This window comes from Meleagris gallopavo, chromosome 21, assembly GCF_905368555.1.
Source record: "Meleagris gallopavo chromosome 21, MGAL_WU_HG_1.1, whole genome shotgun sequence".
NCBI lineage: Eukaryota > Metazoa > Chordata > Aves > Galliformes > Phasianidae > Meleagris > Meleagris gallopavo.
The window spans coordinates 7,720,926-7,746,273 of NC_139424.1; the positions used below are offsets into that span (position 1 = coordinate 7,720,926).

Consider the following 25,348-nt stretch of genomic DNA (forward strand, 5'->3'; position numbering starts at 1 on the left):
CTGGCTGCAGCAGCAGGCCCGGCTACCAGCGGCGAGCGGCCGCCCCATTCCCATGCCTCTTTTATTTACCCACTTCTATTTTAGAACGCAGCCCGTTCCCTGGCCCTCCCTGGAGCCCCGGGTTATGTGAACGCGCGGGTGCCAAGCGGGGAGGCGTGGCGCGGCCGTGACATCTCCTGACGTACTGTGTGGTCAAGGAGCCGGGGCTGGGGGGCCTGAACGAGGGCCAAGCCTTGCACTTCAGCTTCCTGACCTGGCAGCCATTCAGAGGGACCCTGCTAAGTGCTATTTCCTAAATACACTAGCTTTTCATAACAATCTTACCACATTGCTTTCCTTTACAAGCTCTCTTAAAAGAGAACTGGACTCCTTCTGGTTAATCTACACAGACTGCATTTGGAAGCCATCAGAAACTGAACTCTAAACAAAACGTTATTAATGTGTTGTAATCTGCCCTCAATGTTCCAGATGAAAAGAAAATGTTTTATAGTTTTGGAGTATACATTTTAATTGCCTTTTAAGAGTGCATATACTTTTAGTGCTCTCTGTTATAAAACTGCAGTATCTGTTTCTTGATAACTGTTGAATGATCTCAGCTATTTTTATTAGGTTTTCTCCCCCACCCCGGTCCCCTTCCTTAAGCTACCACCACTGTAAGGCTTTTTCAGACCCTTTCTGATACTGGGCTGGCAAACAGTTTGAGCCTAAGATAAACTCCATTATAAACAACTTCTTTACAACATCCCCTCACCGTAAAAACACTTGGATCCAGAAAATTAGTTCTCTAAATGAACTTAGAATCCTGCTACTTTTGGTAACAGCCTGATCCAAATAAAGGCTGAACCGAGTCCTGCCCTCCCCAGCTCGCTCTCATCGTCGCTGGGATCTCCTGGCTCAGGGACACAACCCACCAGGGCCTGGGCCGTGCCCCCATGTGGCCAAAGCCCCGTGCAGAGATCCCCAGCAGTGGGACCTGATGGGGTTCTGAGCCTCCAAGCTGCCATGGGGAGGTGTGGGGAGCAGGGAGTGGGTCTGGGTGTCAGCACAGCCCTGCCGCCAGGCACTGAGGTCTCTGAGGGACCACAGAGCCACCTGGCACACTTTCCAAGTGTCCCTTATTAGGAAAGTACTTGATAAAAATAAATACAAATCCAAGGTCATAGAACCAAATGCGGGTTTTGTTGGTCATAAAGCTGCAGTTTCAACAAATGATGGGAACCATTAAAGATGCTGTTTCAGGAAAAATCAGGCATCTGGACATCACTTACTGCATTTGTACCAACAACGTGCTGCAGAGGGGCAGGTCTCACTAGCCACTTCCAGATACGCACACCTGGAAACACCCAAGCCTGCTCCCACTCTTACACACCTTCAGTATCAGCCTCAGGACAATCAACTTTCTCAAACCCCAACATTAACCAACTCTTCGTGCTATGTGTCTGATACCTCCCCAGCACCTTTTTGACATGCAAGATGCTATTACTTGATACAAGGCAGACTGGATATTTCTCGGTTGGAACTGTATGCAGTGCTTGGAGCACATCCACTTCTCCAAGTTTCCTTCTTATGCAATTAAAATATTTGAAATGGCAAAGCCCCTCTCTCATGTTGGACCGGGATTCACAAACTGCATGTAAACTGCAGTTTATCGTTGTTCTTTGAGTTCTTTTTATCTCCAAAATTATCAGCGCTTGTAATTTTTTATGTTGTTTTTAAAAATATTTTTCAGTATGCAGATGTGCTTGTGAAGATTAATGGACTGGGAACGCTGAAATCTTGTATTAATCAACTACAGAGAAAGCAACTGCTAAGCAAAATTTTCCACAGTGCTGCACACATGAGTTTAACCGGCAGCAGCACGGGCTGCACAGAGAACATCCCTCATCTCGGAGGACTCCTCCTGAGCTGCTTTAATGCAGGTTTTGCAGAGATACCTCTCATGGACGACTGGCTGCTGTGTCCTACCTGAACACTAAGAAAGTCTCACCACCAGCACACAGCCTCCTGTTCACCACTCAGTGAGCCAGCTGGGTTTGGGCATGGTGCTGGCAGGAGCCACCCAGCAGAGCCAGCAGTGCCAGCAGGGCTGTGCCCCCGACCAGCAGAGCATTCCCACCCCCACCAGCACTGCTTCAATGCACATGACGTGTGATGAGGAGCTCGCTGTCTGCAGCACGATGACGCAGACAGACCCCACCCCAAACAATGACTGAAATTCAGCCTGTGTGCGTGCATACATTTAATTAATGACTATGTTAACTGCACCAATTTTGTTACTAATTGGATCCGTTTAAACCTGCTACATGAGAGTAACTTGGCAGGCAAAAATGTTACCGTAATTACAAAAAGAAATGGTTTCTTGAATTAAGTAATTCCACCAATTAAGTAATTCTGCCATGTGTGAAGCAAACCCTACCTTTGCCATTTGTGTGTTTCTGACTCATTTTCAGCACTGTGCTACTCCTCACTTCTGCTGCATACAAAATCCAGCACCATTACTCACTGCAGTCATTTCTGAGGGTGGGTCTATTCACGCTGGTTGAAATAACTGAATGGAAGCGATGGAAAGAGAAGTTCTGTGAAAGGGTCCTGATAAAAGGAACACTTATTGAAGCTTTCAGACGTTGCTTTTGGTACAAACCTTTGAGGTTTGCGAAGCCTGATTACAGTTTAAAGACTAGCAAGTCTTGCCTCAAACATCTGTACTTGGAATGACTACAGAAGACACAACTTCACTCCAGAAGCACAAATGTTCAAATAGCTCTGCATCTGCCAAAACCAGGCAGGGTTGGGCATCTCACAAGCAAACCTTGCTTTCACTGGTCACGTTACACAATGTGGGCAATGACAAAGCTACAATGGGCTCTTCTCACCAGCAGGTAATAACAAGGTCAGCTGAAACCACTCCAAGGAGTACGTGTGAATGAATAAAAAGGCAAAGAAAATACTTCCAAATTTTAGTTTCCCGTAACAGATGGAAATTATATGATTATTTTAAAAATTAAAACAAAACAAAACAACAAACAATTCTTGACAAGCTGCACATTAATACTGATTGAGCACTTCCTATAGGCAGCACCAGTCCTCCAGCGTTCTCTTCTGGAAAGAAATTACAGAGCGCCATGTGAAGCAAAGGAAAGCAGAGAGATTATGCAGTGATCTCTGCACCACACGGTTCCATGGCAAGGTTCTCACTGCCACCACGTCCATCATACAGGATTTCATGGAAAACTGTGGACGTCAAATAACGTTCCACCTCTTGTTAGTATTAAGAGGCCATCTCAATGTATAATGCTGACCTCAGGAAGAAGCAGATAAACCACAAAACACTGCAGTTTGTAAAAGAGCACTGCTTGGGAAATAACCTTTTGAGGCACTGGAAAAATCCCGAGTTCAACCAACTTTATTTCCAGTACAAAAGCAATGTGATTTTTCCCATCAGAAATCAGATGAAGTCAATTAAGATCTGCCAGTGATGGGAATTCTTAACTTGTGGCATAAATAGCATCTCCATCTGATAACTATCTAAAGAAATGCTGCTGAAGACCTCTTCTCACCTTGACTCATACACCATTAACTTTTTTTCTTTCTCTGCGATTTAATCTGAATTGTTTGAAGTTAAGGTGAATATTAATTCAAAATAAGACCACAATGTAAGAAAGCAGAATCAGGATAGCAACTATAAATCGGAAAGAGTCCTGTGATGGTAGCTGGCTCTGCCCTGCCTCCTCTCTTCAATCCTTCCAAGATCCTACCACACCAATGAGGAGGGAAAAGAGATTAATTATGTATGACCACAGATGAGAAAAATGGAGATGGAATAACTTCTGAACACAATGTTGGCTATGCTAAACGTGATCCAAGACAGCTCTTAATTAGTGATTTAAAAACTACTTGAAAAGCAAGGCTGCTGGAGTGAAACAGGCTCATGCAGAGATGGGATGTTACTGTCATTTATCTGCAGATCATTCCTGCTGACTTCTTTCTGGCAGCTGAAAATACATTCAGACTATCTGAGGACAGGTTCCAAAATTTAAGATCCCCTCTGTCAACAGCTAGGTGATCATCTCGTCTGCAATACCTAGATGGATCAGCTAACCTTCTTTTTTTTGTTTTAGTATCAATGATATTTTCTTGATGACTATTCCAGGTACTACAGATATTTGTGTACAGGCTGTAAACCTGGGTCTCTTAAATCAGGAAAGCACTATTTCAATCATCTCACTATGGCGTGAGTCTTTCCAATGCAGAAAAAAAAAACAAAAAACAGAAGGGCAGCAGAAGTAATAAATAAGGATTCCTGGCCAGAAACCAAATGCTGTCATGCAAAAGACTAACTGGGGTATCCCTACTTCTCACCAACAGCACAGCTAAGAGCTAAGCAAAAGGCAGATCACTGGGAGAGCACGGAGCAACCAGCAGACTGCTTCTCACAACTGGGAGAAGAAGCCCTTGATAAACACAGAAGGTAACCTCTAAAAGAGACAAAATTCAAACATTTGCTCTCAGAATCTGGGCTTCTGTTCCTTTTTCAGTGCTACCTCCTGCAGGCTCACAGCTTCCCAATGCCAGGACTCTCAGGGCAGGCACTGCTGCTCCGAGGTCTGGGCACTCAGGCACCCGCTGACCCAGCCCAGCTCTACTGGGCTCACATTGCAGCAATGCTCCTTTTGAATACAGCCATGTTTTGAAAGGTCATGTTGTAAAGTCACTCGATTAAAATAGTAATAAAAGAGTAAACATTAACTCGCAGTTTTTCCTTAGGTCTTTCTTATTTCCAGTCGGTATCATTTCTCCCAGACTGAGTTGCAGCTTTTGAATCTGCAAGTTTATCTTGATTAAAAATCTTAACTTCTCAGTTTTCAGCATAAGGAAACTCACGTCCTTCCATTCAAAAATACCTGCTCCTTGCTCTCCTAACTCCCCCGGTATTCTGACTGCAGCAATCATGGATTACCCATATTATTGCCACTGCAAAAGTACCCTGAAATATGGTCAAGCAGTCACAGCACAGGGAACATTTCTCCTGACTCACTTTCCTGGCACGGCCTGGTGCACATCATGCAGCTGGTGGGGTCCTGCAAACACACTGAGTCGTCTGATCGCTCAAGCTTCCATCACTTTTACCCAACAAGAGTTTGCACAGAACGCAAGCACAAAATGCTGTCTTTAAAGAGAAACTGAGACCAAGCTATGAGCAAAAAAACCACTGGGCAGATCTGGACAGCCGTACGTTGGCCCTGCAGACACTGCTTTGCTCCTGGTTAAAGATAAGGACGCTTTGTTTCATTTTAGAAAGGAACTTTCATTTTCTGATTGTCAACCAGATCCCTGTATTACATGACCAGAAAGCCAAAGTTCAGTTTTGTGAGTAAGTTATCAAAACCAATCTACCTCTGAAGATGAGGAAGGAAAAAGAAGCTTGGAATGGCTTTAACTGAAATTTAATTTCTATGAGCACATGCCATGCCATGCCACCCAACCCGGCCACAGAGAATGGCCATGGGGAGAGGCAACGCTGTAGGCCCCAGGGGAGGTCAGGGAAAAGTTTGCTGATGGTGTGAAGCCAATGCAAGGCAGTTCTCCAGCTCCTCTGCAAGGTGAAAATTGCCATGGACCATCCAGATCCTACGTGGGCAGAGGCGTTTTTCATAGTGACAGTGACAGGCAATTCAGGAAAGGAAATGCGAATAAAACCCAGCAATACTGTCAAAAAGCACCAAGATAAAGGAGATCAAATGACAAATTGCTTGTTGCATTCATGTTTTTTATCTCTGAGAAATGCTGGAGGATAACAAATGTCCCCTGCAAGTGTCACAGTGTGCATCTGCGTGCCGGCAGAGAGGCTTGAGGCTGCCCCACGACCTACAGAGCACAGAGAGAACTCTTTAATTGTGTCTATTGGCCTGGAACAGGATGTCTAAGCAGAAACTGTAATATTTGGCACATAGTTTGCTGTATTCAAAGAGTTAAGCTATGTCCTATAAAGATAAAAATCTCCACTTTTATTATTTTGTAAGGCTGCCTAACAAATGAGGATCCAGCTGTAATTGTAACATTCCAAGCTGTGAAGGCGCCAAGTTTTACTAACTATAATTTAACTGGTCCAGTTGATGCAGTCCAAATTCTTGTTTGGATAATCAACCTTTGTTTAAATATGTACAAAAAAAAAAGAGCATAGGCCAGCACTAGCCTCTGGGCATGTCATGTGAGCTTATTACCCCGAAGCTTGCAGTAGCAGACACTCATGCACAAGAGGAGGATTATTTTGCTAGTATTACTGTTACGGTAACGTATAATCAGACCTTCTTCCCCCTGCTCCCCCACCCCTTTTCTCCTCTTTTTTTCCCCCTCCACAATTCACAAGTCTTCTTTCCAAGTTCAAATAAAGTTTAAAGGTGAAAAGGTCGAGAAAGTTTCATGACTGGCTGTTGAAAGAGGGAGAAATAAGCAGGGTCTCCAAGTTTGCGTACATTAAAAGCTCAACAATTTCATATTTTGCTGCAATTCATAACTGTACAAATCCCTTTTGTTCAATCTGTTTGGACTGAAATTAAACACTTGTTAATAATTTATAACTTAATATAATTAGAAAATAACAACTAACTGTCAAGCAACTATATTCAATGCATAAAGCAACTTGAGTGGCTTATTAGCTTATTTGTCAGAGCAACAATTTCTATATATTTCAGCTCATTTCTACTGGGAAGAGCAGTTAGGGAGCCACCCAGCTTGCTTGGAAATCATTTATCCACCAGCTGGGAGCAACTCCCAAATTGCTGCACCTCACCCACATCCAAGTGATGCTGGCTCACTTCAAAGGCAGCTTAAGGGTGACTTTGGGAGGTGCTTGAGCAGGAGGGAGCAGGGATGGCCGGATGGCTTTACCTTGGCTCGGTAAAGCGCCGTGGCCAGGCACAGGGGTACGAACTGATATTGAAGGTGCTGCTTTCCTCATAGCTAAACACAAACAGGAAGCGCTGTTTGCTGTTGTTTGCCTTTGTTTTTTGCTTTCCCTGATGAGTAAAACCAAATTCTAAAATATTACAGGCTGTAGTTCTACTGGAAAGCAGAACGTGTCTGCCAATGCTGGGCACCTTGGGTACTTCCATTCAGTATCAAAATATCAGAATAGTCTCCGCATCTTACATGACTCCTAAGTCATTAATATTATTGAAGAAATCTACAACATTCAGGTGGGACAAAGCAACTTCAACTGTGAATACTGAGCTAGAACCCCAACTGATGCATGTAATCTCCCTACCATCGTGTCAACATTCACCAGATGCAGAATCAAGTCCAGCTGAGATAAAAGTTGCCTTTTAAACGTTCATTATAACTGATAAGCTAACAGCTATGACCCTCTGACACTGAAGATCACTTTTATCTTTTCTGAATTGCTTTTCTCTACCTGTGAGTATCTATGCCAATTCCACTGTCAGAAAACATCAGATTTAAGTATAAAAAACAAGGAAGTTCAGATTAAAAATTAGTATGTGGTCTCAATTCAACTGAGTTTGTCCAGATCCTGAGCACACAATGTACACTGACTTGAAGACAGCAGAGCCAGCACAACTTCTGTTAGTTAGGGATGTGCTCACTTGTTTTCATCTCCTTATCTGATTTCATTTCTAATTTACTTACTGAACAGGTCTCCTGTATTTTCCTTCCTTTCAACTCCTTCTCCTCCTCCTCCTGGTTTCTTCTGTTCTAACTCCTGTCATCTGAAGGCTGCTCATGTCTGATCACAGAGCAGCAACATCCCCCACCCAAAGTCACCAGGGATCACCTCTCTTCCTCCTCACACGCTGCTCCTCTTCCTAAGCTGTTCGGTTGCCATGTTTTGCTGGTATTTACTGTCCACCTTTCTGAAATACTTCAAGGAAGGAGATTAGGACTTCACAAACGGTGCCTAATGAGGAACCAGATGATGTCCTTCTGGCTAATTAGTGTGGGTCCCTATAATTCTTCTTCCTTTAATTCTTTAATCATCAGTTTAGTAGGAAAGGTTTCCTTTTTTTTTTTAAAGAATCTTCTAAAACATGTGGAAGAAGATAAGAATCGATAAAATCGACCCGTAGCATATTTTTACTTGAGAAAGGATTACAGGACTGGATCTTAACATTATATTCCTAAAACCATTTCTTGTTCCTCTGCCTTTATAGTTCCAAAAAAAAAGTGCATTTTGGAGACAAAGGCCTTATCCTCTTAAATGCAGCAGATCTCATGCCAATCTCCCAATATAAAGAAGACTGCAGACTTATACCCAAGAGGAATGGTCTCGGAAAGATTAGATTTTCCACCACAAAATCAAACCCTTGTGTGGTGAGCCATACCAGCTTCTGCACCATCTTTCTCCTCAGTGCTTGTTTACCATGGGGAAACAGGCATCTCGCATCCTCTGCTCCACAATGGAAGTGGTTTTGTCACTCCTCTGCCCCTGCCAGCCTGTTTTTCCATGTGTAAAATTTCCACAGTTCCACACGTATCTAAAACTAGGGAGGAATAGCAATGAAATCTGTGGATTTATCTATTTTTTTCCTTATTCTGTATAGTTTTGCAATATAGGAAATGGCACACGTAGTGCTTAGCCAACAGAATTCCTTCTCATTTATGGTGTTATACAGATAAAAGCAGTACGAGTGATACTGAATGGAGAGCACATACCTGGATGGAAGAGCCCTTTTAAATCAGCAGGGTATTTTTTAGAGTTGTTTGTCACAGATGTGTGCTTCTAATAGCAGTAACATGTTTTGGGGGTCAATTTTACTAAGAATCTAGCAGCTCAATAAAGAAGGGAGGAAACTTTCCTGAAGTACCATTTGGTAGAAAGGTATTTTATCAATCATCCCCCATATTAGAAAGCACAGATTTTCAGGATATTTCAAAATCCTTTGCCAGTAATCAAGTAGGACATGCAAAGAAAGGAGAGAAACATAGACTTAATACAATGTAACTGCTGAGGATTAAATTTTAACACCAGCAAAGCCACACACAAAAAGAATGAATTCAAGAGTGGGAAGATTAAACCTGCATGTAGTCAGCTCGGATTGGTATGCTACGGATGGAAACTTTCTGGACAACACACAGTTTAAATTCTAGGTAGGATGTACTATGATTAAATATTCTTACCATTTTTGAGTACAGAGCTTTTTTCCTACTGGCTACTGTAGCACAAAAGTCTCTTCTTGCAAACATATAACTACTAAAAAAGGGCAGGTAAAAGCCATTTAGGTTTCCAGCAAAGACATATAAAAGCAAAACAGCTAATGGACATCCAGAGTAGTGAAATCATTTCTGCAAAATCCATTAGTTACTGAAAGTTGTGCAGGGCTCGGTTTTACTGTAAAACCTGTAAAAACTCAGTATCCAGTTTCTCTATTGGGACACCGAGGTGCGAAGATCCAAATGACGCTGGCACTGAATGTGTATATTTGAACCTTTTGAACTCCATCTGCCCTTCATAAATTACTTTACCACCAGGCTTTAACACGTTTCTAGCCTACTGTGCTGCAAAAATAAAGACTCATTAAAATAGCTGCAAATGCAACTAACTTCATCACACTTCCAGTGGAATTTGACTTTGTTCAAAAAGATGCACCGCTCTATCCAAGCTGCAGAAGGAGAAAGCAGCTTCCTGCTCCTCTGCTGAAATAACATCTGCCTTCACTAGAGAAAACAAACCACCAGACCCCGCTCCCCAAACTCAAAACCACTTAAGGTGAATGAAAATTGCACCGCACAGAAAAAAAAGACCGTTGCTCCTTTCCATCTGGAAACACTGTCAAATAGGAGCAAATGCCACGAAACTCCTAACTGATACAAGAACATAATTCTGCATCTCGCGTGCTCGACACCAACCAGCAGCAGTGCTCTGCTCAACGTAGGGAAAAGCACCAGAGGTGATGACAGAGCCGGAGGAGCAGCGCCCAGACCCAGCTCCAGCACTGCCCTGAGGTGAGGAGCTGCTCTGCTACTTTCCAGGTGCTGCTTTGCCACGCAGCGGGGAGAGCAGCGCCCAAATTGCAAAGCTGCGCCTCGGCCCAATACCTTCATGTCACTGCATCTGTAATAGCTGCATTTTTAAACACACGCAGCTCGTGGATCTCTACCTAAAACCTGGTGCTGGGTACCTGGCAAGCACACGAGCAGGCAGCCTTCCCCCGGCAAGCAGACAGCGTTGCAGGGAGCTGCAGACAAGCAGGCAGCCCAGCTGTGGGAGTACGGCGCGAGTTCCTGCTGCTGGACACAGCACACAGTGAGCAGATTCCTCATCGTTATTTTTGAGACTGTCAGCATGTTTGTAGACAGTCAATCATAGGGATTTAGGAGAAAAATGATGACTTTATTTGAAGTCCAGGAAGGACAGGAAGGCTGGCTCGCAAATGAGACGCTGCACTGTCATAAGCAAAACAATCTGCAAAAAAGATGTTGCCTTCTCCTACACCTCTCCTGCCTCAGAGAGAGCTCAGCATTCAGAGCTGTGCGCCTGCCAAGTCCTCTGCACAGAACTCTCCAGCTCCAGCTCCTGCTCTGCGCTCAGGATCACCCCATCCTGCCTCTGCTGTGGGTTTCTCCCTTAAAAACGAGGGAACTGCCCATCTTCCTCTCAGCGGAAAGCTGAGGAATAATTAATGTCCCCATGTGCTTCTGAGAGGTCACACATTACCAAAACACCTCTCTTCTCTTTGGACCAAGATGTTGCTGTGCTGTATCTGGACTCCACACTTCACTCCCTTCCAAGCAGCAGAGGGGCCGTGGTGCTGTGCCTGGGTCACCTCGGGTCTCCTGCACTGAACATGCCCTGGGGCTGGGTGAGCACAGCAACTCCAAAAGCAGAGCACATGCCCCTGGTGCACAGCATGCTTTGACTCGCAGAACAACACAAATGTACGAGAAAAAAGGATTGCTGATTATTTTTGGTAATGGATGGCTTTTAGAGGGACAGAATACACTTACGCATTTCTTTAAGCCCCAAACAGCAAGTGCTTTCGGACAATGGGCTCGTGTGAAGTGCGACCTGCCTGTCAGAAAGGCTCAGAAGGAGTGCAGGGGCTGAGCTCTCTGCACACGCTGAAGGCAGCCCAGTAAAACTGTCTGCGCTGACACCAGTGGGGTCAGACTGCATTTGCGTGGGGCCACCACCTCTGCAGTGTGTGAGGAAAGGACCCAAAGGTTGGCAGCTCTTTATTCCCTTCCCCAAGCATGGATGGTTCTGCTTCCCTTGCTCAAAAATGAGCTGTCCTTATTTCAGACCTCCCAGGTTTGCCAGCGAACCTCCAGAGGGTCCCCTTGGAAGGTGTTACACAGCTCAGTTCAGCTGGGGGAGGCAGATATAAAAACGTCCAACCACCAGAAGGCTCGTCAGCATTTGTTTAAATATATTATCAAAATAAAGGTGGTTTCAAGTAATCCAAGTATCTCATAGTCATAGGATTTACATTCATTGCACCTCAGATAGGAAGTACCTGCATTTCTGATACAAACCCAACAACAGAAAAGGAACCCAAACCAAATCACAGCAACAACCCCCCCCCCCCCCAAAACCCCAACACACACAATTCAGCTGTTTCAGAAAGAAAATGCATGCACAGCCACATCTCTATCCCTCAAAACTGGTCAGTTTTGGAGGTGCAAGCAGCACCGATCGGGGACATGGAATGATCTCAGCTCCAGGTTCAGCTGCTGGCACCTCCAGAGCAGCAGAGATCAGCCCTGCCTGATGCCAGCGTTACGTCACACCGTTACATAATGGGTAGCAAAACGGTAATTTACAAGAAGGCAAATCCAGAGCTTCTTTCTTAGAAACCAGTGATATCGTACAACGCATTACATAATGGTGCCATAAACAAACTGATTATTATTTTATCTTGTGTCATTTTTGTTTCTATTTCGTTTCACTAGCTGGTCATCGTAGAGACAAGGAAAAATAGGCTGCTGGTGAAGTCCGAGCTCACACCAGCAGAGCTCAGGTTTTCAGATGAAACAAGAAGCTGATTACACATGCACCACGTATACCAGTCGCTAAGCGCTCCTGGATTGGAGGGATAAGATACTCTCTTTGCTTATTACTGCCTTCTTGATCCAAAGAGATTTAAGCAACTGTTTTCAATTAGATGTTTTTAAGCTAGTAAAACTCCATCCATAAAGACATATTTATAGAACAACTTAAAACTAGAAGAATTAAAATGACTACAAAACTGATGAATTCCATTCCCCCATCCCCCAGAATCATTTACTGACCATTAACGAGCAAAAAGCACTGCAATTTTAAGAATTAATCCACTGTCGCAAAATTAAATCAGATACACTAGTAGGGATAATGGCAAACTGGTGGCTCCAGCGTTGTCAGTTTACGGGTGATACAAGTTCAAGTCGTCTGTGCTAGTGGCCACTCTGTTGGAACAAACATGAACATAAAAGGTAACATTAAAAGTGCAGCAGCACCAACGGGAAGCACTTCTGTCACGGAGGACGCAGGCTTGTGAAAAGCAGCACAGGGAAATATTGCATTGAATAAATTATTTGCCTGGTTCTGAGACTGCCAGACATCAGTGCATGGGAACAAAGGAAGATGAGGAGAGAAGAGCAAATGAGGGAAATGAAGTTCATTTCCCTTAAATTCCTGAACACAAGTCCAGCAGTGCGGCTTTGCCACACGACTGCTTTCGTCTCCACCAACCTATGATGAATACTCTGAGATTTACAAAACAAAACAGGGCTTTGAGAGTTTTCGTCTGACAGCTGCTTAAACAAAATCTGCCTAAAAACCTCTGCAGCACGTACCACGGCACCTGCAGGAGGAGCTGCCTTCTGCTCCATGCCTGGGCAATGCACACACCCACCCCTTGTGTTCTGCAGCCCCAGGCCTGGCCCGGCCTGCTGACATGCCACCTCAGGTGGGCTCATCGTGTGCTTCTGATGGGCATCTGCAACAGCCACCTCCTGAATCAATGTGGCTCTGATTACCTGTTGTTTCTGACCTTCAAAAAGAACTGTGTTTTTATGCTAAGAAACAAGATGAAAACTGTGGTGCTTTGTTAGCGGGGAACTCAGCAACAGCAAGGCCCAACGCCTCGAGTTCATACACGTGTTGTTCTGCATGGCAGAGCTCCTGTAAGATAAAGTTGCAGGATGAATCCAAAAGCAAAGTTCCATACAATTATATCCAAATTGGCAGAGTGAGACCATAAAACAGAGGAGAACATAAAAGCAAGTGAAATTACACGAACAGTGAAGCACTGAACAATTCTGCCTAAGGCGTAATGCTAACACAAGAGTAGCTTCAAAGCAGCAACCGAACCACCAGCAGTGACAAACAACGTGCATAATAACGGCCTCAGAGCAGCACTTGCTTCATCCCCGAGCTGAGAGCAAACCCCTCAGACACGGGCATGGAGGGCTGGGAGAGGGAGGGGAGCACGGAGCGGGGGGCACGTGGTGCAGCTTGTCACACTGACACCAGGCACAGCGCCCTTACGGAGCACGGCCACACCAAGGGAAGGCTGCTACACGCTGTGTGGCATGCTGCACACAACACTGCTGCTAACCTAACCTGAAAATGTAGCTTCAAATGTGCTGTCGGATACGTACTGCTAACTCTGTTGTTGCAAACAGGAGGTAGAGCATCTTAGAAACTGCTGTTTCAATGCACTCTTGTAGAATTCAAAATAGATAACCCCCAAGCATTATCTGTTGTTGATCGTAAGTTAACTTAAACCTTTTTTCTTTATTTTATACACTGAAGAAAGCATATGAACCAGATTACAGCATTTCGGCTAGTGATTTCTTTAAATAAACGGGCTGAGACATTGCACAAAGGGAATCCCACCCTCTCAGGGTGTCTTTTTTTGTTAATTATTATATATAATAAATCACTTAGCCAGTAAGATGACTCAGGGAAAAACCCTGTGGAAGGCGTGTGCTACTGACAAATTATTTTTATTAATTAAGTTAGAGAATCAAACCCCAGGGGAGCAGTGTGTGGTGCTGGAAGGCACAGCGACGTGAAGTCGGAGCTCCCTGCTGCCTTGGCCTCCAGGATGCGATTCCAGGAACAGGGGGTTATCTGTCCCTTAACAGAAGGATTTGGTCCTCTGAACAGCTGCTTTGGACTTAATAAAACACCGTAAAAGCCACTGCCTTTACTGCATTAAAACCTGAAATAATGGGTATTAAGGAGAAGTAGCTTTTATAATACACTGGTATTTAAGTGCTTTGGATTGGGGTTGGGTTTGCTGAACGCAGAGTAGATGGAAGAATAAAGCGAAGAAAGGCATTTATTCGCGGCAATTTTAACAGACCTTGGGACCTTCCTTTTTCAGTTTCAGCAGCTGAGAAGTTCAGGTTCTGCTTTGCACTGAGGATGTCAGACTGAGCCCGTTTAGCAGAGCCAGCAGGTGGACATCCCACCCGTGCACCCCATGCACAGTGTATCAGCAGCACCTCCCCTGCCTGCCCCGTGCTGCAAGAGGAAACAGAGCCTGCAAGGTGGGGTTTGGTGCTGCCCACTTCTTCCTTTAAACATGCAGTAGATGGAGCAATACATAAGATTTTCATTATACTCTGCGACTGCCTTGTGTAAGCCAGAATCCTCTTTGAACAGCAGCACTTTTTACTCCGATCCCTGTTTCTGGCCTGGCTCCTCCCATGGCCATGGGCTCCCCTCCTGCTCGCCCACTCACCTGCGCAGGTCTCTGTCATTTCTTTTTGAACTCAAACTCATTTTCCATTTATGGCATGCTCTGAAATACCTTAGATATGTGCATGCAATGAAAGACAGCTGATGCTCGCAGCTGGGGTGTGCCTTTTCATGCAACGTTAGTTACTTTTGTTAAAGAGGACAGAAATAAAAGAGGAACATGGGTATTTTTCTTACAGCCTAGTTTTGAAGTGTATATATTTTGGGGAAAATTTTCTTTTCATGACACAGAATACATGAACTTTTGGGGACTGTAATATCCTTCAGAGTGTTTTCCACCAAGAATGCAAAAAGAAACACTTTTTCAGAAGAACTCATGGAAACTGGTAAAACGAAGACACAAGCCCTCATTGAAAAGCTATAATTTTTTAATTAAATTTACATGTCAGTGGATCTTTTGAGCTTCGTCTGTATGTTTTTTATAACGTACGTTTCCAGTGCTCTTTCCCATGGGTATCATGCTCTGCTTCTAAACTGGGAGTACTCGACATGAAGTGTGATAAAGGGTACATTATAGTCATACTAAGCAAAACAGGGAGGAGAAAGCTTCTCCATAACCCAAAGAAAGCCGTGCGCAGAGCCTCATTTCTGGTAACAAGCAAAGCAGAGCAGCCGGCCAGCTAGAAACTGCTGCTATCGTATCAATGCATTGTCCCGAGGAATAGTGCGTGGTTTTATTCCTTTTCTTCTCGTTTTCTGCTAGAAAAAAGAAGGTTGCTTTCTTCAAAATGATTAACTCTTGATCTGCGGTATCACAGGGACATGCTGTACGTAAGAAAGCAGAACAGAAAGCCGCACCATGAGGGCAGCCAGCAGGACTGCGCCTTGAGGCCGAGTGCGGCACGGCGGGGCTCCCCGAGCTGCTGCCCTCTCGCTGCCTTCACATCCACGTTTCAGCCCTCGCGGCTCACACGAAGGATGCAGGAACTTGCTTAACTTGCACGGTCTGCACGGTGCCCGGCCCAAATGAGAAGTGCTTGTCGACACTGCTGCAGCCACACAAACAAGCGGCAGCTGGATGGGAAAAGGAGGGCATGTCAGCTCAGAGCGGCAGAAAAGGTTTTTCACGGCAGCTATTTGCAACCCTCCAAGGAGATACAGAGGCTGCCCATTAAAACCCTGTTAAAACACTTCTGATGTTGTCAGCAGTGGAGAGCTGAAATAGCACAGCGATCACTGAGATGCTATCTGCCTCAAGCAGTTCAGTGCTACTGTCAATAGTATGAGCAAGAAGGTACAAGATGAGCAACAACCTAATTCCTGCATCAAAATTTCATAAACTCCCTGAGCTGGTAAACACTGGAGATGTGGGCAATCACAGGACAGTCAAGAAATCACCCAGAAAGGACGAACTTTGGTCTGGAATCCATCCTGAAAGCTTCGAACCTTTAGGTTAATTTACACGTGGAAAGCATTGCTGTGTGGAACAGCTCTCCATGCACTCAGGGACAAGCCTGCAAGTCCAAAGCCCGACAATAAAGCCTAGCAAAGCTTTTTGGTATAAAAACTTCCAAATACCCCACCCGTACCCATGCTGTTCCTTCCCACCTCTCCGCTTGCATTTTGGAGAGCACTGACTCACTGCCATCTCTTGAGGTGCTTCTTGCAATTTCAATCCTGCTGAGCAGACACTGTGCCACCCCTCCTCCAGGAGCGCTGATGCTGCACACCCCGAGCAGGGTCACTTACTGCCCACACTCCTGAGCACTGAGCACAGGGAGTAATGGCTGCAGAAACAGGGCCAAGGTGGACAGTTATTTATAATACGGTAGCCCATGAGTAAGTGCTTAGCTATGAATTTACTGCTCTGGCTACAATTTCATGAGAAAACAAACACAGCCAGCTTTCAGTTTTCCAGTTTTAAAAGCTCTACACCCACGAAAAATGAGTAATAATAATTTGGGAAAGATTGGTGTAGCTATTTATAAAGCAACCATGACAGAACTCATGTGCATCCCAGCTAAACGCAAGATAATCTTGGATGCTTTAGCTCCTTAGTCCTCAGAATTGCGATGGAACTTGGTGAAACTCCGAGACCGATCATCTTAAACCAGGATCAGATGCTTCCCCCTCTTTATGCAATAAATATTCACCGCAGAGAGCCAAAAGACAGAGCTCGCTGGAAATGAAGCAAAGAATCAGACCATCATCTGTTCAGCAGTCCTGCTCAGAGGTCAGAATATCCGTCTGCTTTGTAACATGAAGAGCCAGTACTCGCTGTCTCAAAGAACGAGTTTCTGCCAAGCGTACTCCAGATTTGCATACAGATCCTGCATACATAGGAATAATTTTAAATTATTTCTACCAGCCCAGATGGAGGCAAAGGATATTTCTAGAAACGCATTACCTTCACTCAAAGTGGTAATAATATATTGGGCATAAAAATCCAACCAGGCAACCAAAGGACAGGATGACCAAGCTCACCACTCTCTCAATTTCCTCCCCAGAACCGCACCACTGCCCAGTGCACCCTGCAGCACTGCAGCGTTTCTTCTGATCCCCACACTGCAGGCCATGCCTTACTGGGGCAAATGTGCATTCTGCTGAGGACCTGCTCATCCACTGCAACCTGGACAGCATGACACAGCAAGAGACTGCAGCTTGCCATTGTGTGCCTGAAGGCCAGCCTTTCACCCCACAAGGACACGTGGCTCACATTCATTTGTGAAAAAAGCAGACACTTGGAAAAAGGAAGAAATAATAATTCAACAGGACTGTAATTCACTTTTCAATTGCAAACACAGAAGGGATGAGTTCTTACGAAATCTTTAAAACCAGCTGCTGGTTTTACTATGTGTTGTGTTGCCAGTTTGGAGATCCAAGGGGTGTATTTTCACCTTGATTTACAAAGAGTTATACATGCAACTCCGCTCTTCAATTTCCCCATAGGGAGTCTGTGTTGGCTGCACTACCTCAGTGCTGCTGAACTCCTGCAGCTGGCCTTACCCCCCTTGGTAGACAGAGCTGAGTTCAGGGAGAACATCTGAAAAGCCTAATGAGGCACTTCTGCGAATCTTAAGCATCCTGTACATTCTCACAGGCCTTTATGACTTTAGAAAGGTGTATTTTCCTCCTCCTCACGTAAAGATAACTGAAGAACAATTCAGAGTCACGACAGCCTTATTTTCCCATGTCTCCTGAGCCTGAAGTTAAATACCTGCCTTTGCACAACCTTTTCTCTTCTTGTATGAGCTAAACATTGGGGCACCGTGCAACCAGAGCACAAAGAAGAGAATGACAACAACTTGAGATGAGTGTAACTTTTACAAGAGTCGCATATCCCTTACAACCCAGACAGTCAATAACCCGGCACAAATTAACTCTGGCAAATAATAGGTGTGTTGACCCTAAATTCATGAGGCAATAAAACCTTCCAGCAGCCCGTTGTTTTAAAATACTCAGACCCTTCACGAAGACAATATAGTTTTTGTTTGTGAGCAAGAAGATCATTAATTAGGAAAGCTTTTAAAAAAGTTTTTAGTATCATTAGTGAGAAGTAATAGCAAAATAAATTGACTTTCAACATTTGACACCAAGTTTGAAGAAAAGAAAGGCATGAACACCCCAAAGGTGCTCAACCAGCGCGTGGCATGAGGACTGCACTGCACAGACCTCCATAACCACAGAGCAACATTAAATTTCCTCCCTTTCTTATTTCATTCTGTGCTAGAGACACATTGCTGTGAATGCAGATCTGTCGTATGGCAGAGTCACAGCGATATCTGAACCAACTGGGTTCATCTCTTCAGCTCCACAACAATGAAAACAGCCCACAAAGCAGCAATCTGTTCTTCCAAATTGGTGTTCCTTCCCAGAGCCGTGCCACAACAGCACAGCTCAGGTGAAGTTGCTGTTCTGCCCTCTGTTAGGCTCTGCTCTGAATTCCTATGTCTTTCAGGAAAACGCATTTAATAATAATTTTAAGAGTCTGTTCAAAAATGGCAGCTTTTGAAATCACCCTCCATGAAAAAAGTGGCCTAAGATATTTGATGGCTTCTGAAGAAAACTCCTTCTTCCCTTTCTTTGGAGTGCTTGCTAAAAGACACCATAATTAGCCTGCCAAAAACTCATTACATGCCAAGGAGCGCATATAATGAAACTGTCAACCACCTACTGAACTATGAAACATTTCTATCTGCCTCACATTAAACTGATTTAATAAATACCACACAGCACAGCAAAAGCCGTGGTCATGTTACTGGGAGGCAGTGAGGCCAGGCTGGGCGCAGGGCTCGGAGACGTGCTGGCAATGGGAGCAGGCTGTGAGCGAGGTGATGGTGTGATCCCAACACCACGGGCTGACGGAACGCAGTTCTGTGGTTTTTAAAAAGAAAAAGGGGAATTAAAAATTTAAACAGGAAGCTATACAGAAACTGGAATGAAATATTAACAACAGACATCAAATTTTGGGAAATGAACTGAGACAATTAAAATGCACTTGTAACTGTAAACGCTCGGTAAATCAAACCCATGTTCTTGGGTAGATTGCCTACTTTAAGCGAAAGATGTACTCTCCTCTTAGCCTTTGCTTCAAGCTTTCCTTCTATGAGAAGTCAAGTAATTATCTTGCCAGGGGAAGAAATTTTCCTCTTCAATACCTTTACATTTGTGTAAAGCAAAATTATACGGCGTGCTGATGTCAGCCCCAAAGGGAAAGCACTCTGGCTGCACAGCACACCCCTGCCGAGACCACCTTAAATCCTCCCCGCGCCGCCGGGCTGCGGAGCTGCACGCCCCGACTGCAGCAGGGCCCAGCGCCTGCCTGCTGGGATGAGCTTTATCCACAGGAAATATGAAGAGAAAATTCACGCTCAGCTGCTTAATGAGAGCTGACATCGCATCTCCAGAGAGAAGGAAACTTTGGATGTCAGGCAGGTTAGCATAGGGCAAGCAGACGGTCAATAAAATATTCAATAAAGTACTCTGATATGATAGATCTAATATTGTGGAAAAAGCCAGAAGTCTTTTCTTTTAATAAGAAAACAAGTTTAAAATGATGGTTAAAATGGTCTATGCAATATTAACCTCCTAAAACTTGCAGACTGGGTTTTGAAGTAGAAGCTACAAACAAATAGAAGGGTGAATGTGCAATGCAAGGATGGCTTTTGCAGATGTGCAGAGCAGGTACTTCAGAAGAAGTGCACACACCGTTTTTTTTTAATAAAATCTCTACAAAATCATTTTGTATTTCCTTTTCTCAAATTAAGGAAAGGAAGAAAAGAGCCTGTACTGACAGCACTGAGTTCATGGAGCTCAGTGATCCCTATCTGACTCCCTGTGCACTGCATCCCTGGCAGCAGGGCTGACAGAGGGCTCACCAGGGACATGTTCCTCCTCTGCAGCCCCACAGAGCCCTTGCTTGTCCCAGCAGGATTCCCACAGGGTTTCCTCTCTGCGCAGCACTCTGTGGTAGCTCCTTCACGTCCTGCTTTGGTGACTTCTTAAACGTCCCCCCCAGCTGCAATGGCCTGAAGTGCTCGGTAAGAAAACCCTGAAGGATAAAGAAATCAACGGGCCATATGCAAATCTCCGCAATCATTCTCATGAAGCTGAATCTCTGAGTTCACATAAAAAGAAAATTAAATCAGGCCCTGGAGCAGGTTGGGAAGAAATACACCGGGAGATGGATAAAGGTAACGGCGCTCCATTCGGGTGATGCAGACCCACTCGGGTGCCCTCAGCCCCCGTGCCCCAAGCTCTCTCTGCAGGGGAACAACGCCGTATGTGCTGAGAACCTCTGAAACCCCTGCAGCACCTCCCGCCTCCAGGAAACACCGCCGTCCCTGCAGCATCACTACAGACGTCACCACAGGAACACAGGAGCGCAGGCCTGCGAATCGCAGCGCAGGCTGCGGCATGTTTAATTAATAGGGATAAAATCCTTCACCTCGCTGAAGGAAGGCAAGCAACATTTCACTGTCACGTTACACGGCTGCCTGCTCTCCCACAGGCGGCCGGCACAGCCCAGCAGCCCCAGGCTCGGCCCTGCTCACCCCCAGGAGGGCTGCCACACACGGCTCCATCCCTGGGCCCGTCCCAACTCCTGCTATGATATTTTCATTATAATTTATTTAAACAAGATCTGAGCCATGCAGGGTGTGAGGTCATGGCCTTAAGTTGCACCAGGGGATGCTCAGGTTGGATATCAGGAACAATTTCTTCTCAGGAAGAGCGGTGATGCAGTGGCACAGCTGCCCAGGTTGTGGGGGGGTCCCCATTCCCAGAGCTGTTCCAGCTGGGGATGTGTGGCACTGAGGGCTGTGCTCAGTGGGCACGGTGGGATGGTTTGGGGTTGGGGGTCTGAGAGGTCTTTTCTGACCTGAATAATTCTGTGATTCTGGGAGAGAGAAACTGATTTCTTTTTTAATTCAACCATTTTAATAAGGAGTAACCACCAAACTTCTTTTCTCCTTGGTTCTACCTGGAATTCCTTATTTAAAAGCTAGGGTTGTATTTTTTAAAATTTTTACTTTCATACAGCACTGAAGCAAACGTAGCCCTCTAGCTCCTTCTGCTTTAACCAGTATCAACTATACAAGCTACAGTCTCTTGATGAAGGAGAAAAGATGAGGATATGAATCTGTCAAGTTTGGAATATTTTTTCTCTACAGCTCTGTTAAACGACTGAAGACAATAATGCTTCAGTATATTCTGAGAATAGCTCATTTGTTCTTTATTTCAGTGTCACAGAAAAGATTATTTGCAACTATTCACTTCCTTACAAAATATTCAGATTCTTCAATGAAAAGAGTTTCCCACATTGTGTAGCCACCCACGCAGTTACATTTGAAAGTGAATGAAAAGCTGTGCTCAACGATGCCGAATGTCAACCTTTTACTGTTCTCCAGGCCTAGTGAGCCACTCTTCTTCCGCATCTGCCCAAGGAGAAGTGTTGAATACAAGCTGGATTTTGTTGACCGAGTACAAATGAAGGCAACAAAGGCATCAGATGACTGTGACTGAAGCGATTTCTGATTACTGCAATCTGTGTCTAAAGTTGTTTCATTTCTGGCAAACTAAAAGCAAATTTAAGCTGGTTAGGAATTAATCATTATGTATAACAGATCGTAATTAGCAATGGGATACAAAACTATTCTCCCTTCTACTTTAAGCTACTGGTGTAAGCTCTGACCAGTTCAAAGGCGATCAGAAGCCAGCAGCACTTACTGACTAGCTAGCGGTCAAGGTGAAGCAGCCTGGTGGTTTAAGTCCACTCCCTAATCATGTGTACCAGCACCGTCCTAATTAGCACTCACGGCAGCAATCCCAGCAGAGCAGGGACACCGGCTGCCAGGCACGAAGCTCAGTGCACACAAACCAAATTCCTCAATGAACGTCGATTCCAATCTGTGTGTCTTTCAACACAGCAAACAACTTGAAATTCAGTTATTTATCTTACAGTGAAGGGCCAGCCCACGTGTGCTGCTGAGCTTGGGGTGAGAGATGCCTGCAAAACGAACGCTGCACAGGTAGCTCCTCTGGAGAACAGCAAGATCTCCTACTTGCTAACCTATTTAAACCTGAAATACAGCTCCAATCTTGTTCTCTCTTGAATGAGGATAATTGCTCCTTAGTGTGAACGTGCCTGCAGGTTGATTCTGACACAGCCTTCAACATTCAGAGCTCCACTATGTGCCTGCTGTGCATCTGGCAGCCAGGCCAGGAGCCTGTTGCCTCCCCAGCAAACAGTGCAGAAACTGCCCAGAATACACAGGAATACATCCCCAGCGTTCAGGTAACCTGAACACAACAACCCGCCCTACCTCACAAGCTGAGTAAGGCACCGTGCAACTGCACCGTTCTTCTGCAAGTCCCTCCTGAGCACAACACCACGACCTGTCGTCAGCTCTTCAAAAACTCCAGTGCTTCTTCCCCAGTGTTCCTCAAACCCTATTCAGGCATCTCTGCAATCTGAACCCCAATGAGATGTGAAGGCACAGGCCAACATGCCACTTTTCCCTTCCCGTCATCCCATGGGGATACAAAAATCCCCATTCGTGTCTGCAAAAATCCCTCGCTCTGCCCAGCTGCTGGGATCAGCGTGCTGCATCTCCACAACCTGCTGCTCTGCCAGAGTGCACATCTGCCCTGCACACATCTGCACCGCAGCATCGCCTCCCGGCTCCTTTAAGAGAGGGCTGAGAGATGTCAGAACATGGAAGAAATGCAGGGAGAAAAAAAAAGAAAGAGTTGCTCTTCTTTAAGAGCTGGCTGGAATGGAGAGCTATCTTCATAAATAGACAGGAAACAGAAAAGACTAATGTTGGGCAGATGACAGATCTCTGAATTCAGTTAACTGGCCTTCAAGATATGAACTGTTCTATTAAACATAGAGGCATTATGTTGGTCATCCACTTTAAGCCCAAGAGTGATTAAAATGCTGGCAGAAAATAAAAACTGGCTATTGAAGAGCTTGCCCCGAGGTCCTAATTTCAAATCAAATTTTACAGCGCCGCACAGGAACAATGGCAGCCCAGTACTCTAAGTCTTCTTTTTGTCACTTTGTACAAAGAAACCCCCTCAAACTCTCTCAAAGAACAATGGCCCCTCTAGATTCACAACTACGCCAAGAATGGGCTCAAACCATACAAAAACACATTTTAAAAATACATTTTACACTGCCCTTGACATTTGAGATAAATAGAAGCCAATGCATTGAAATTCCAAGTATTTTTTATATCCTTTCACAATGTGAATTTTTTATTTTCCCCAATCTACTTGATCTTTGACATTCTGGCCTCTGCTAAAGAAGGATACAGCAGAGCAGTCAAAGAAATTAATTATGCAGATAATTGCATTTTATTAAAATGATTACCGTAGCAGAGAATCAACAAATGACAGCTACACGAACCTGGCCCCCAGAAGAAATCAAGAAGACACAAACAGTTCATTTTTAATTGAAAAACTTCTCAGCTATTAACATTTAATTATCTGTTACTGATATACGGCACCAGTTTAATTAGCATTTTTCTATACATCAGGTTTGCCTTTTGGTCAGAACTCTTCTCAAAAATTCTGCCGAGCCGCCTCACGTTCCTACAGCACGGGCTTGTTTGAATTTGGCAGCCTGGATACAGACAGTTGTTTCCTAGTGAACAGCACACAAGACCATATGTTTCAACATTTAAGCAATTTAGAATCAGAGGTATAATTCTGAGTGTCCTTAGCAGAAATTGTATGTTAAATACCCAAAGGATCTGAGCTGTACAAGAGATACAGCCTTTTTTAGCACTTTTCCCATAGCAACAAAACCACTCTACGCTACTTATATCATATCCTCGAACCACAAGCACGCTGTGAGCGCTGGGAGCCGACTGGAGCCAGCAGCCATCCACGTCCAGGCTGCTGGGCCACAAATGTCTTCCCTTCCCCACACCTACCTCCATCCAGACCCACCCCTACACCTTCGGTAAGGACTGCACCCCATTTCCCGATTTGCAGGCATCTGTTTTGTACGAAGACAGTGACCAACAGCTTCTTTTGCCAACGAAAGCCAAGACCAACGTGCTGCTTGTGTCGCTCTCCTCATTTCTGGGACATCTAACAGCACCAGCATCCTGGGGTCAAAGCAAGATGCAGCCAATGCCTGTCTCCAAAGGGCTATGCCCTCATGCTGCTCCTTTAATGGACTTTAATGTTCCACTTCCCTCAAACGGGACCAGAACGGTGCGGAACACCTACCTGCCACGGGAGAAGCCCATGGGACAGAGAGATGCTCTAAGGCTGTGGGTACCACAGGAATCCACAAACTTCTACCATTTCCTGGTCCTTTTGTCCCACATCACAGTCACTTACTCTTGGATTTTTCACACCACCACTATACAGGCAACTAAAACAGCAAATAGTTGGAATGTGCCATGCAGGATGTAAGCCTGCCCTGCTGCTGCTGGCAGCCAGGAGCTGGCAGTGCTCGTGCTCTGCCCCTGCCTGCTGCAATGCACTCTGCAGTACTTTTTTTTTATTTTAATTTTCCATCCCATATTAAGTAAGAAAACCAGAGACAGTGCTCAAAAACACTTCCCGACAGCTTTCATTAAAACACTGCCATTAAGTAACAAATATTAAATTACTAATTACAGTGTCTAGATGTAAAATTTGTTCTCAAAATAACTGTCAGTAGGTAAAGGCCGCTTTAGTTTGGTGAATGTTCTGTTTTTCTGTCATTTCCACTTGGCACCTGGTACAGAAATTCACTGCAAACGCATGAGTGATTTTGAGTGATTAAAACAAGCAAGCAAAACCTCCAGAAGTAATTCCATTTGTGGGCATTTCCTTTAACAGCATTAATAATCTAATGCATTTAAAAGGAAGATTTATAACTACAATTCACTTATATTTCACAGGATTAAAAATGCAATATATGTAATAAATTCACAGAACCTAAACGCAAACACATCAAGGTATTTTGACAGTATCTGTATTTGTTGGGAATTACTGCAGTATGGAGACCTTTGCAGGTCATTCAGACTTTGTTTCAACCTACTTCCATGATACAGAATTCCAAGGAAACTTTTGTTACTCAGATAAGAGTATAGGAAAATCTGCATTCAGCTGGATGTGGGTTTGGAATACGCTGACAGGACAGACAGCTGAGCACAGGTTTCTCATCACCAAGTACCTTCACAGTACAATAATCCATCTTTTGCG

General features: G+C 44.7%; 1 protein-coding gene across 15 annotated transcripts in view; it reads right to left on the reverse strand.

Annotated features, from left to right (window-relative positions):
• BCAS3 (BCAS3 microtubule associated cell migration factor) overlaps positions 1-25,348 on the reverse strand; it is a 301,052-nt gene that overhangs the window by 81,496 nt on the left and 194,208 nt on the right. The window contains exon 24 of one of the 15 annotated variants that reach the window (XM_085241075.1): positions 12,356-12,396. The exons of 13 other annotated variants lie outside the window; for them this stretch is intronic. In XM_085241075.1, coding sequence (XP_085097201.1) covers positions 12,371-12,396 — 26 coding nt within the window. In that variant the 3' untranslated portion in view covers positions 12,356-12,370. Of the gene's footprint in view, positions 1-12,355; positions 12,397-15,051; positions 15,716-25,348 lie in introns of those variants that run through there. One more of the 15 variants, XM_085241073.1, reaches the window with a different exon arrangement.